At 38.3% G+C, this 13,792-nt stretch overlaps 1 protein-coding gene across 2 annotated transcripts in view; it reads right to left on the reverse strand.

The window, feature by feature from the left end:
- The window catches only part of Mtmr7 (myotubularin related protein 7), an 88,852-nt gene that overhangs the window by 39,480 nt on the left and 35,580 nt on the right, over nucleotides 1–13,792 (reverse strand). For both annotated transcript variants that reach the window (XM_015486059.2, XM_048791821.1), the window contains exons 5-6: nucleotides 6,907–7,035; nucleotides 1,763–1,897 (exon numbers count right to left, since the gene is read on the reverse strand). In XM_015486059.2, coding sequence (XP_015341545.1) covers nucleotides 1,763–1,897; nucleotides 6,907–7,035 — 264 coding nt within the window. The remainder of the gene's footprint in view (nucleotides 1–1,762; nucleotides 1,898–6,906; nucleotides 7,036–13,792) is intronic.

Genomic DNA, 13,792 nt, shown 5'->3' on the forward strand with positions numbered 1-13,792 from the left:
TGGCGTTTGGTATAGTCACATAGTTGTGCAACCATCACCATAATCTAATTTTAGAATATTTCCATCACCTCAAAGAACAATCTTCTTCACATTAGCAGTTGCCCCCCTCACATACCATTTCCTCCCATCCCCCCAGCCAAGGCAATAATCAGTTTATTTTCTATCACTGTGAATTCCCTGGGACATTTTATATAAATGGAACCTCCCAGTTGGGTGTCCTTTGGCATAGACTTCTTTCACTTAACAGCATTTTCAAGGTTCATCATATTGCAGTGTATCACCCCTTTTATAGCTGAATAATACTCCACTGAATGGATATACCACATTTTATAAATCCATTCTCAGTGGATTTATATTTTAGTGAATATTTATTTATTTCCACTTTTTGGGGGGTCTTATTAATAATGAATAAACATTCAAATACTAGTTTTATGTGGACATGTTTTTGTTTCTCTTAGGTATATATCTAGGAATGGAATTGCTGGTCACATTGTAATTCTATAACATTGAAGGTCATTATGCTCTTCAAGCCTTTTTATGATGAAAAGAACTCCAACAGTAATTTTTTTTTCCTAATTTAAAAAGTAAAAAATTCTTAACATTCACCTCTCACCAACTACAGGTTTTGATATACACTTCCCCCCTCAGTTTTTTTATTTCCCAGTGGGATTATATTACACATCGTTCCTGCATCCTACTCTTGTTTAATGGTACCTGTTAGACTCCTTTCCTTTCCATACCCACATGGAGAGAAAGAGCTGCATGTGTATCTTCACTCTCATCAGTCATAGGTCCAGATGTATTTCATTATTGGATAGAAACTACAATGGGAAATATATCGAATAAAGGACATTTCATTCTGTCATCTCACCCCATGCAATACATTCACTGTACTTAGAGGTGATTCGTTTCTTTGTTTTCACTGGCATATCCCTCTGGGGACTCCGTTTTTTGACTGATTTTTTAAAAACTGGGTCTAAGGAGCTTAACTGGAAAACTGTACTGTACTCAGTTCTGTGCTTTTAAAAAAGTGAAGTTGATGGGAGGGAAGTGAAAGATCACCTTGGCCTGCCCCTAGCTCTGTTATTTCCTACTGGAAGTTTCATCAAACTAGAAGATTAATACATAGGTAATTAAAAAATAACATTTTTCTAACAGACAAGTAAAAAGTTCTCTACCTCCCCAAAGCCTCCTTTCTCCATGGAATTTTAATAGCTTGCTATTTATCCTTCCAGATCTTACTCTATATACTTTTACATATGTACAGGTTTTTTACATAAATATAATAGTATACATATTATTTTGTGACTTTTTTAAACTTAACATTATATTTTGTAGCTCTTTCCAAATCATAGGTATAGATCACCACAAGTAGAATCTGAAAGCGTGTATCTGAATGCCTCACAAAAATTGAACTGCTGGAGCTCCACAGTAAACTTCATATTGTCAGAGCAGAAAGAGGTGTTTTAGGAAAAAATCAAATGGTCCCTGGGTGTATTTAGGAGGGCAATTTCTAAAACTGAGCCAGCCTCATTTAATGTGCTCACAAAGCTAGGAGCAGGGGAAACAGAAAATGTGCTTGACATAGTCAGCCCTTCAGGAGCTTAGGCCCTCAGAAAGCAGCCCAGCAGGGCACCCGAGTACTGACCATGCAAAGAGGAACAGCCCCTGGGCAGACCCAGCAGCGTGGACTGTCAGCTCTGCCTGGACTCTGGCTGCCCACCGCAGAGCCGCATAGAGGCATTGGAATGGTGCCACTTACTTTAGGCCGAGTGTCCACAACGTAAATGAAGTCACTTCCTGGATTGGCTTTCCTGATGGCCTGGAGCATCTGCTCATCCTCCAGGCACCGTGCACTAAAGCCGGACAGGGGCTGGCTGCTCCGGCAGATGGAGGCCTGCGGGGAGAGCCATAGAGACACAGCAACATCAGGCAACTGCACCCAGAAGACTCTGGGAGTATCTCCCAAACAGAGACCCCTGGGTTCACCTACACCACACACCCGCTTATGAAAATAAGGTAACACTGTCTCTGGAAATCAAGATTTTTTAAATTTTTAATTCAGGTCAAAGAAACCACTTCATGTGCAAACAGTACTAAAACTCTTTGTGTGAGATATCAGGAATGTGTAAAGATGTTTAGATAAGATCAAAATTATGAAATTTAAAGCCATTTAAATAACCTACTTTCCTTTTCACTGGTATTGTTTCATTTTCCTGCCAAAAGCAGAAATACAAAATAAATATTCTAAAACTTACAGGATAGAGCTAATGGCAAGACCAGTAAAAAAAAATAAAAATAAAAAAATACATACGCACACACATAGCTTTGTGCATGTATTTTTAATGCTATGCTGCTGGTCATTTTTTCAACTAACCTATTTAAAAACATCACCAATACTAAAAAGCAATTCTAATTCTAAATGGTAAATTTTCACTGTAATGAAAGTCCAGGTTGCTGCCAGGTTTGGTACCAGCTTGACACAAATCTGTGCTGACTCTAGTGTGCTTAGAATCAAGGGGCTACTTTGGCATCAATCTGCATTCTTTACTGCACTGTCCTTACCCTGCAATTCTAACACGGTACATCAGCCTTCCGTATTCATAGATCCCACATTAGTGGATCAAAATATTCAGGAAAAAATTGTGCCTGTACTAAATAAGTTCAGACTTTCTTTGGTCATTAAAACAATATAGCATAATAACTACTTACAAAGTATTCACATTGCACTGGGTATTTTAAATGATCTAAAGAATATATTGCACAGGAGGATGCACTCAGGTCATACACAAAAACATGCTATTTTTGTATCATCAGACTCTGGTCTCTGAGGGGGATCCTTAAACCATTCCCCATTCAGGGATGGCAGTATACCGCAATGTTAAATGACATGTGGAAGAACACAAACCTACCCCTGAGTTGTAAATAAGTAAGTACAGATGAATATGCAGCTATAAAACATAAGGTTTTTTTACTTAAAAAATATTTTTTTAGTTGATAATAGACCTTTATTTTATTTATTTATATGTGGTACTTAGAATCGAACCCAGTGCCTCACACATGTTAGGCACTCTACCACTGAGCCAGAACTTCAGCCCAAAACCTATGGTTTTTTGGTAAAGTATCTTTTTGTAGATTTAAACTTTGCTTTAATGTTTAAATTAAATATATAAATCTCCCAATAAAATACATGAGTGACTCAAAGAACCTACCTTAAGTCTGCAATTCCCCTGGGTAGGAGGAGGCAGTAATCATGGTTGGTGAGAAGTGAACCCCTCCAGACAAGACTGAGAAGGGGAACCCCTTGTAGGAAATAGTCACCATGTGTCATTTCCTGCCCAACTGGCTTGATAATAGGGCTCCACCCATGAGAAGGTGCCCTTTCAGGGTCCAATTTCTAGCTTCCCAGTTCCTAAAGCCCAACTCAAGACAACTTGGCAAGGGCTTGCATTTCCCCAGAAGAATGTGGGCATCGGTACCCCTCAGTGGAGCAGGTAGGAACATTTCTCACCAGTCATAAACATCAAGAATCATAGACCGGCTAGACATATAGACATCTGAGGATGCCAGTTCCATTCTGAAGTAGAAAGGGACCATTACTGATGTGGTTTAAGGAAATTAGAACCTGGAGCTACACTCAGAATTCAGGAGGGCAGTGCATGGAAAATGGAAAACAAAGCAAAGGGGCAGCTGAGTCCCTTCCAAGACGTCTAGTTCTTGAATGTAGGGAGAGGAGAGGGACCAGAGGGTCTGAACATGGGAGAAGAGGACAGCAAACCAGGGCAAGACCCAGAAGCAAGGCAAAGAGAGACCAAAGGACACTGGGGAGCAAAGGACCAACAAATCGCCATAGATGGCTTGGCCTGGGGTCCGGCTTCCTTTCAGTAGTGGTCTTTATGGGGTCAGAGTCTGCCACCCTGCTCTGAGGGAATTCTGACTGGAGAGTGAATAATTCTGAGTTGGCTTCACAAGATATTTTATCTGGGTTAAAGAAATATTAGTTGAGGACGGCTAGCACCAGGCAACCTGTTAGATTCTATTAGAAGAGTTAAGCGAAGGGACCTTCTCTAAATGTAAGAATTGGTCTGTGAATGCACACACCTAAACTCACTAAGCCAGTGAGATTCCAACCATGAAATGAAGCAAATTAGTGACAACAACAGTTACCAATTACCTTCTGGGGCAGAGAAACTAGATTTAAATGAGGGGTTAATCGGAACAGTTATACTATGAAATGTGGCTAATACATTATAACAGACATGTTAAATGGACTTCATGCTAGTGTTTTTGTGGGTCATTTTCTGGACCTATGATGTGCTACAAAAAGAACTCCTCATTGACTCAGGGATTCCTCACATGCGGTTTTCAACTTTGTACCAAACAGTGAGTGTTTCTTCGTATCCTATAAACACTCTAGATAGTCGAGAGGTTAAGAAAGTATTACTAGGCCCTGGCAGCACTTCCTACAGGTGTCAAGGTCCTGAGAACAGAGGTTAAAACATCCCCAGTGGTATTATCAGGAAAGCTGCTTATTTACAAAGCTACTAATCATTAAAATCTACATGTTTTGAGTGCATATGTGGCAGGCACATGTTTAAGAACTTCACTTTTAATTTGGTGCCAACATACCTTATATACAAACAGAGATATAAAAAATTGTGGTATATATGTGTATTAAGAATTGTAATGCAAAAAAAAAGAGTACATGTATAGTGGCATAAATTGGCATGAACATACTTTATATACAGAGATACGAAAAATTGTGTTCTATATGCGTAATAAGGATTGTAACGCATTCCACTATTGTTGTGTATTTAAAAAATAAATTAATTTTAAAAAAAAGAATTTCATGTATTTTATTTAATCTTCTAATTATCATATATAGTAAGAGCTTTTATTATTTATAGATGAAGTGATGAAAGCACACAGAGGTTAAGGAACTTGTTCAAGATCACACAGTTAGTAATTAGTAAAACCATGATTTTCCTCCAGACAGTGTTTCCTGATCCTAAATTCTTACCCAAAAGTAGCACCCCCAGCAGAAAAATAAGCCAGATGGCCTAATACAGCATCAAGAGCAGCATTCAAGAAGATCTGGCTTTTAATCCTAGTTTTAGTCTCACTTACTATATGACCTTGGGTAATTTATGTATCTTTTCTAAATCTCAATTCTCGCATCTATAAAATAGTAATAAGATTAAAACCAAAGTGTGTGATAAAGTATACAACACTATAATACTCCTAGAATTGTGCCTATCACATAAGAGGTTTCAATGAATATTAGTGATAAAAAGAAAGTCTGTTTTTCTTAAGGAAATGTCCACTAGAAATCTTTAAGAGTTGTGTGTCCCAGAAATTTATGCTGGGAATTTAGAAAACCATGTGGTGCACAGTTTAAAGCAAACAACTCTCTTTTTTTAAAGATAATATAATAAGAAGAAAGAATGTACCAATTCTGAGAGCTCTTGATTACAAACATGCACGAAATTGTGAACACTTATACATCTCTGTCTGTGATCTGCAAAGCCATTTGATTCTAAAGGGAGTCCATGAGACTCTACCTAGCCCAGGTGTGGTATAAGCCCTAAAATTAACCTTATGGGTTGCCTTGACATCTGGTGAAACTGAGAGGTCCCCAATGCAAGCTCCCCTCAACAATCTGCTTCTATGGATAAACAATTCTCCTATCTAGCAGGGTAGGGGCAGTTGATGTTCATCCCCGAGTATGGTGTTTCAGTTTCCCAGAAGACCACAGAATTATTCAAATAAGCCTGTCACGGATTCCTATAGGAGCCAGGGGTGACCTCATCAGGTTGATGCTACAAAGCCTGCCTCTCCCTGACCCTGCTTGTCCCTTGAACCCCAATGCAACCCCCATGTGGATCTTTGTGGCATGTGGTACCCTCCTCCCCTGGGCATTGAGTCCATGTGATCTCAAGCTGCTGTGGATCTACTATGTCCATTGTGAAGTGTCATGAGTTTGGCCATCCCATCACTCTAAGCCACCCTAGATTCACCAACAGGTGTGTAGGACATGATTACAACACTGTGTATGGCAATAGTGGATCTAAAGGGAATTAGGAACCAGCAGCAGGGGCATTTATATCAAAGGAACCTCAAAAGGTTCATAAAATGAGCATGGTTAGATCTGATTCCAAAGGGAGTCCATGAGGCTCAACCTAGCCCACTCATCTAACCACCAATTCCCACTGCCCAATGTTAGCCAAGTCATCTTACCATCAAAATGTCCCTTTAGTAATAGCCACCCCCCCCCCGGGGGGGGGGCATTCCAGTATTTTAACTATAAAATTGTTATTCTTGTTTACAAGCACAACGTTCTATTGCTGGGGGGGAAACATAGTCTTAAACCTAAAAGGTCAAAATCACAAGAGAGAAAGATCAGTACACTTATAGAATTTGTATCCCCTAACTTTTTATGGAAGATGGCCTGTTCCATGTGTGGGTTTTGATGAGCAATGACAGCCAGAAGATTTCTCAGAGTGAGGATACTCAAAGGAACATGGTCATTAAAAGGGGGATGGAAAGAAAAGGAAAAAAATGTGTCGCAGACTTCAGGGGCTCTTCTAACATCAACATGCAAAGGTCCTCCAGCACTGGAACAGGCAGTCTCTCAAGAGGACTGCTTAGAGGAGGGTCAGAATCATAGAAGATTAAGCTCAGGTACTGTCTGAATCTAACCCATTACTTTATTGTCAAACACAGAGGTCCACTTCTATATGAGATGAAGGTCTTAGCATAGTTGCACTGAGTTATGCCATACCCAGGAAGAGCCACATACCTCTAAGAATTCAAACACACTGTGAACAGAGGGCAGCTAGAAAAAGGTCTGGTGATGATAAAACAGAAAAGCAACGTGTAAAACAAAAGCATGCCTCGGAGACTTACGTGGTTATCTTTATAGTAGTAAGAAAGGGCAGGAAATCGCCGTCTACTCCGGAATTTGGAACTCCCTACGATGATGTGTGCCGTGGCTGATTTGGGAACATACAGTTCAGTCGGGTAAGAGTCACAGACCTATCACCAGAAAATACAGAAGGATTTTTAGACAATTGAGTAATCTTTTGTAAACTGCCACCAGAAATTCCACTTCACCATACTTGTAGGTGGCATACGTTAAGTTTTTCAACCAAGTTACAGAGGAAGCTCTTTTGAGAAAACCAAAACACTTCCAAGTAATAAAGTGTCACTGATTCTTTGTGATGATTCTGACAATAAACAAGATACCCCTGAGCATCCTGTCCTTCTACACCGTCCCTGTTCTCCTGGGACCCTGTTTGTGAAGCAGTCCAGTAAAAATTGAGCATTCTGTCCATCAAAAAGGGACAAATTGTATTTTTGCCTCCTAACAGCTGAGAAAACTTAAGCCAGTAGTATTTGATTGAAAGACTGGGGACAATTTTCCTAAAATACAAGCACAGTAGCTGTCATCAGATTACGTTTGTGTCCCTGGCACAAAGGCTCGCATTCCTTTGCCCTCCCTGGATACTCCTGTCCTGCCTTCTCAAATCTCATCGATTCTTCCAGAGCCAAACCAAGTTCCAGTTCCCTTAGGGGGACTCCTCTCTGATCCTCCAGTTCATATAGACTTCTGAATCTGATTTCCCAATGTGCCACTCATTACCACACAATACACAGCTTTATTTATATTTGATTTTTATAAGTGTTGATTTGTAAGTGGTAAGAAATTATTTACTTTTTCTGGCAGGAATCATCACAGTGGAAACTCTCATACCTTAGAAGGATTTTGTAATTTGCTTCAGCACCTGGTTCTGATTTAGCAACTTTATGACCTTGGAGAAGCCAGACTACACTGAGCACTTTAGTTTTCTAATCTCTAAACCCAACACTGCAGCAATAATATCTCGAGGGGTTGATAAAATGATCAAATCAGATAGCACTCGTGACAAAGTACTTTATAAATTGTCACAGCTGACAGGAACGCCAGTGGGAGCAAGTTATAGCTGCTGCTCAACACATGTTTTGCTTTTGCATCAGTGTATCAATCTTTCTGCAATGTGTCAATTGCAGTTTCCTGGGCTTCATCAAGCAGCTGTTTATTTCCTTCCTAGGCAAATCAAGAGTTCTCAAGTAGGTGGAGTAATGAGGAAATACTTTATCTGCAGATCCTCTGTCCATCTCCACCCACCCTTACCACTCTGGAAGATGGAACTGAAGGGAGTGCAAGCCAACTACATGTGAGATCCAAGTCTCCTAAGCTCTTACAAATTGTTTCATCATGCTGCCCTCCCTTGCCTGCCTTTACCATCTTCATTACCAGACCAGTGGACAACATGGAGCAGGAGATAAAAGGGCCACAAAGGGTATGTCCACAGACCCAAAGCATAATTTTCGGATTCCCCCAAAGATATTTTAGGAAAGATTACCAAAGAGTTTACTGTGGGCTCTGGCACCAGCACTCTGGAGGAAACTCCTGTACCAAGAACAGATGGCCAAGCCTACTTGGACTGGGACAGCTAGAATGACTGCCGCAAGACACGGACTTCCGTCCCCATGCCAACCCAGTGTCTAAAGCCGCCTGAAGTCAGGCTGTTAGATCATTACTACATAGACCACTCCTGCTTGTCTGAGGTTCAAAAGACATGCAGTCATTACACCAGACAGACATTTTCTTAAAATAACAGTTTAAAAAAAATAAGTAGGTTTTTCACTAAGTTGGGGATTACCTACTTTCTTCCTTATAACAACAATAAGGAATTGCAAAATTTTATGACTAAATGAAATAAGATTAAGTAGTAGGCAGTAGTTCTCAGCATACTTATTCAATATTGCTTCTGAATATCAAGAGGTGAATAAAAAACTTTGAGGTTCCTCCCAGGTCCTTTGACGGGTCTCCCAAAGCCAGAAAATGCCCAGCTTGGCTCAGGTCATGGCCCTGGGTGCACCACAGATGGAATGAGACCAAGAAAGAAGATAAACATCTGGAGCCCACTCTCCTTGACACTCTCAATCCAACTTAAGGACCATATTATTGTCTATGTGTGCACAGTCTTCTTTGTTTACCTGGGCACACAGACCCCTGCCCTCAGACTATCAGACCTCTCACTCTCCAAGACAGAAAAATGTAGACCTTCACAGCTTAGTGTGTGCAAAGGCCAAGAACTTAAGAACCTGAGCCCAGTCAATAGCAGCCAGGCTTGCACTGGCTGGCAGGATCTCCCCCTAGGAAGATGATAACCAGTTACAAAGTTTCCTCCTTTCCCCAGAGCACTGGGTCTCAGGAGAAAAACTCCATGGTACATACAGAACCTTCTGAAGAGTTTCTCATGGGGAGCTCTAACAAGTTAAAACACCTTTGAAAAAACTCAGACTCAGTGCCAGTTAAAAAATACAACTTCTCATAGAGCTGAAGAAAAGAAATCCATCCTACTTTCATCAAAGTAGACAGCGCTAGCAAGTGCAAATTAAAGTAAAAATCCTACACTAAAAACTAAAAAACACTGATGGAACAAACTGAAGAGGACACAAATAAATGGAAAGGCATCCTATGTTCGTGGATGAGAAGACTTAATACAGTTAGAATGTCCATACTACCCGAAGCAACCCACAGATTTGAGGCAATCCCTATCAAAATCCCAAGAGTGTTTTTCGCAAAAGTAGAAAAATTCATCCAAAAATATGTATGAATTCTCAAAGGATTCCATATAGCCAAAACAATTTTAAAAAGAACAAAGTTGGAAGACTCATACTTCATAATTTCAAAGTATATTCCAATGTCACATATATTTTATAGTAATCAAATAGTGATACTGGCCTAAACACAGACAAATAAATCAATGAGAAAAGAACTCAAAAACAAACCATCACACACACATACATATTCCAGTTGACCCTCAGTAAGGTTGTCAAGCCCACTCTAGGAAAAAGACAGCTTAAACAAATGGTGCTGGAAAAACTAAATACATACATACAAAAAATTGAAGGCAGACCCTTATCTTATGCCATATTCAAAAATTAACTCAAAATGGATTAAAGACCTAAATGTAAGATAAAAATTTATAAAGTTCCTGTAAAAGTAATTCAGGGGCTTTATATGGTGATGCACAACTGTAATTCCAGCTTCTTGAGAGGCTATTGCAGGAGGATTGTAAGTTTGAAGCCAGCCTTGGCAATTTAGTGAGATGCTGTCTCAAAAAATAAAAGTAGCTGGTGATATAGTTCTGAGGTAGAGTGCCCCTGGGTTCAATCCCCAGTACTACACATACACACACACACACATACACACACACACACACACACACACACGACATAAGGGAAAAGCTATATTGCCATTGATTTCTTACATATGATACAAAAAAAAAGACAATAAAAAAGAAATAAGATCAATGGGAAATGGGACAGATGGGAACACATCAAACTTAAAAATGTGTGTCTAAGTACAATCAAAACAATGTAAAGGCAACCTATGGAACTGGAGAAAATGTTTGCAAATCATGTATCTCCTATATTATTACCCAGGACATAGAAATAACCCCAATAATTCAACAACAAAATCAAATGACCTGATTAAAAATAGGCAAAGGGCTTGAACAGACATTTCTCCAAAGAAGATACACATAATTGTTAGGGTTGTCACCATTTAGAGTAAAACAGAAAATAACAAGTGTTAGCAAGGATGGAGAAAAACTGGAACCCACTGTTGGTGGACTGTTAAAAAGTGCAACCACTATGGAAAACTGGAGGAAGTTTCCTCAAATTTTTAAAAATAGAATTAGCATACGATCCAGCAATCCCACTTGTGGGTAAATAAACAAAAGACTTAAAGCAGAGTGTCAAAGGGATGTCTGTACAACCATGTTGACAGCAGCATTATTCATAACAGCCAAGAGGTGAAAGCAAACCAGATGTCCATCATCTAAGGAATGGATAAACAACATATGGTGATCTTTAATGGAATATTATTCAGGCTTTTTTAAAAGGCAGGAAATTCTGTCACATACTATAACAGATTAACCTTGAGGACATTATGTTAAGTGACCTATGCCACTCCAGAGACAATATTGTATGATTCCACTGATGTGAGGTTATATAAAATAATCAAATTCATAGAAACAGAAGAATGATGGTTGCCAGGGGGAATGGGGAGTTGCTGTTTAACGGGCACAGAATTTCATTTTTGTAAGCTGATTTATTGTAGAGATAAGCTAGACAATAATGTGAATATATTGAGCATTACCAAACCATATACTTAAAATGGTTAATATGGCTCACTGTGTGTTACGTATTTTTTACCACAATAAAAAAAATGTGGTAAATTGTCACTTATACTACAGGCTCAGAGCTGCAGTCCAAATTCTAGTAATGAATCATGTACCACATTATAGCACAGATGAGATTTTAAATATGGTGGAAATATAAGCCACCATTAACCTCAATAAGCCTCCCACAATTTTGTCTGGTTTTGAAAATCAAGAAAGAAAATTCAGAGAGAATAGGAAAAGTTCATAAATGTGAAAAAAGCTTTTTTCCTGAAGATTTTTTCCCTGAATCTTTTATGTTTCTTCTGATTGTGCCTTAGTTAATTATGAAAATAGATTAGAAAGCTAATCATTTTAACTTTTAATAAATAAGGAAAACAATTTTCTTTTCCTTCCACTAAATAAATTAGCCTGCCAGGAGTGCCCGCACGTCTCTGTGTTGTCCTACCCTGAGGAATTTTCTTGGTAATTCTTTCGCCCCATTCAATAAGCTTTTGCTGAGTACTTACTATATTCCAGGCATTGTTTTTAGGTACTGGGGCAGATATAAACAACAGAATTTGGGGCCTTGAACATCTCATATTCCCAGAACAACTGATCTTTGTTGACCAGGTTATAAACTTCCAGTAAATGAATTGCTGTCCCAGGTTGTTTTCCATCTCAGATGCGATGCAGGTGGTCTGAGACCTCTGTATTCAAGACCAATTACTCAATCAAAAACTTTCAGATAAGTGTTTGTTGTCAAGAATTGGGATATACCTACATACAAAGTTTCTTCTTAAACATTTAGGATCTAAAACTTGTTTTAAGAAATTTATGATGAATGAGGAAAAGAAGGGTATGAACAGCACAAAATGACTTATGTATAAACAAATAAAATAGAATAATAATACATAAAACATAGGTGTAGCAAACTGAAGTAAATGGCTTTTATAAAATCACAGGTTTGGGATATATTTAAAATTGTAGACCAAGAGAGTTCAACTAAAAATTTAACCTAGTAATAAATGCCAATTACTTTATTTAAAGACAGATAATTCCAAAGTTGGATATAAAACAAAATCCTGGTTCCGAGAGTTAAATTACCATAAGCAAGTATCATAAATGATGGAGAAATGAGGACAGAACTGACATAATAATATTAATAATTAACCTGTCCAAGACTACACAAATAGAAAATGGCAGAACTACCTCTAGAGGCCTAAGTCATCATACTCTATGTCTGGTGTCAATTCCATCATCAGTAGTTTTCTTCTCCATCATGTGACACCATTTGCCCCACCTACCTCAAAGGATCTATGAGAAGAAAAATAAAATGACTTGTAAAGGAAGGAATCAAAAAGTACACATCTTCTCCATCATGAGACGAAAATCACAAGGAAGGGATTAGGACAAAACTCTCTCAGTGGACTAACAGAAATATTCTGGAAGAACACAATTTGTATCCTATTTCTAAAATGGTAATAAATCAGGATATATCATCTTTTCCCCTATTTCGGTGATATTTATAAATTCAGAAAATTCCCTAGGTTTTTACCTCTTCTGTCTCAATGCAGTTTATTGATGGTTATCTTTGTTTTGCTGCGTGTTACTTTTGAAAAGAAATGTTGAGTAACATGTTTTGCAGTCTGTACAATGTAGGACTTTAATGACTGCTCATGAGTCATGTCTGTAATGCTAATTCTAAAAGGAAATCTTGTCAAAAAGAAAAAGAACCTGCATTTCCAAGAAAACGCTATTACACTAGATGTGGCCCCACTTCATTTTCTTCCTTGCCCAAGGATGTGTACATGCTTTTTATTTAATTTTATTTTTTAAAGAGACATCCAATTTTCTTCCTTAAACTTGGATTTCCCTTCCTTTTATTTCCAGCCTAAAAATTCAATGCAAAGGCTGGCTTCAGTAAGAGAAAAAACTAGACTGATAGTGTTACCCAGATACTTTAAAATGATTAAACAAGGCTTCATTGTTAAATTGAAGTGTAATTACAAAGAGGAATCAGTATATTGAGTATCTATTCTACCCCAAATAGACTATAAATGCAGGATACTCTGAAAAAGGATGTGGAAGGACCAAACCTAAAGGAAATTAAGATTTATTATAAAGCTATGATAATCGTAATAACTAAAAATGTAATTATAGAATTTACATAGTATCAAATTTGGACAAAGCTTAGCAAATAGACCAGGGATTTTATTTTTCAACAATATGCTAAAATATAAAACTTGATTAAAAAAAAAGAATCAAGACACCCCAGGAACTATCAACAGCTCCTGAGGGGAAATATTTGCAATAGTTACACAAATTATAACAGATTATTACCTAAAATATATAAAATACTTCTATCAGCCCTTCCCCCCAAAAAAGACAATCTTACAGAAAAAAAAGAGCAGAGATATGAACAGGCAATTGCCAGAAGAGTCAATGTGAATGGCCCAAAACGCAAGCATTACTTAGATAAGAAAAAAGTTATCAAAGTAAGTAGATGAGGAAAAAAAATGAAGGAAAATTTTAAGACAGAAGAGTGGACTCGGGGTGGGAGGTTGCCTCAGGCC

The sequence above is a fragment of the Marmota marmota genome, unplaced genomic scaffold, assembly GCF_001458135.2.
Source record: "Marmota marmota marmota unplaced genomic scaffold, marMar, whole genome shotgun sequence".
Taxonomy (NCBI): domain Eukaryota; kingdom Metazoa; phylum Chordata; class Mammalia; order Rodentia; family Sciuridae; genus Marmota; species Marmota marmota.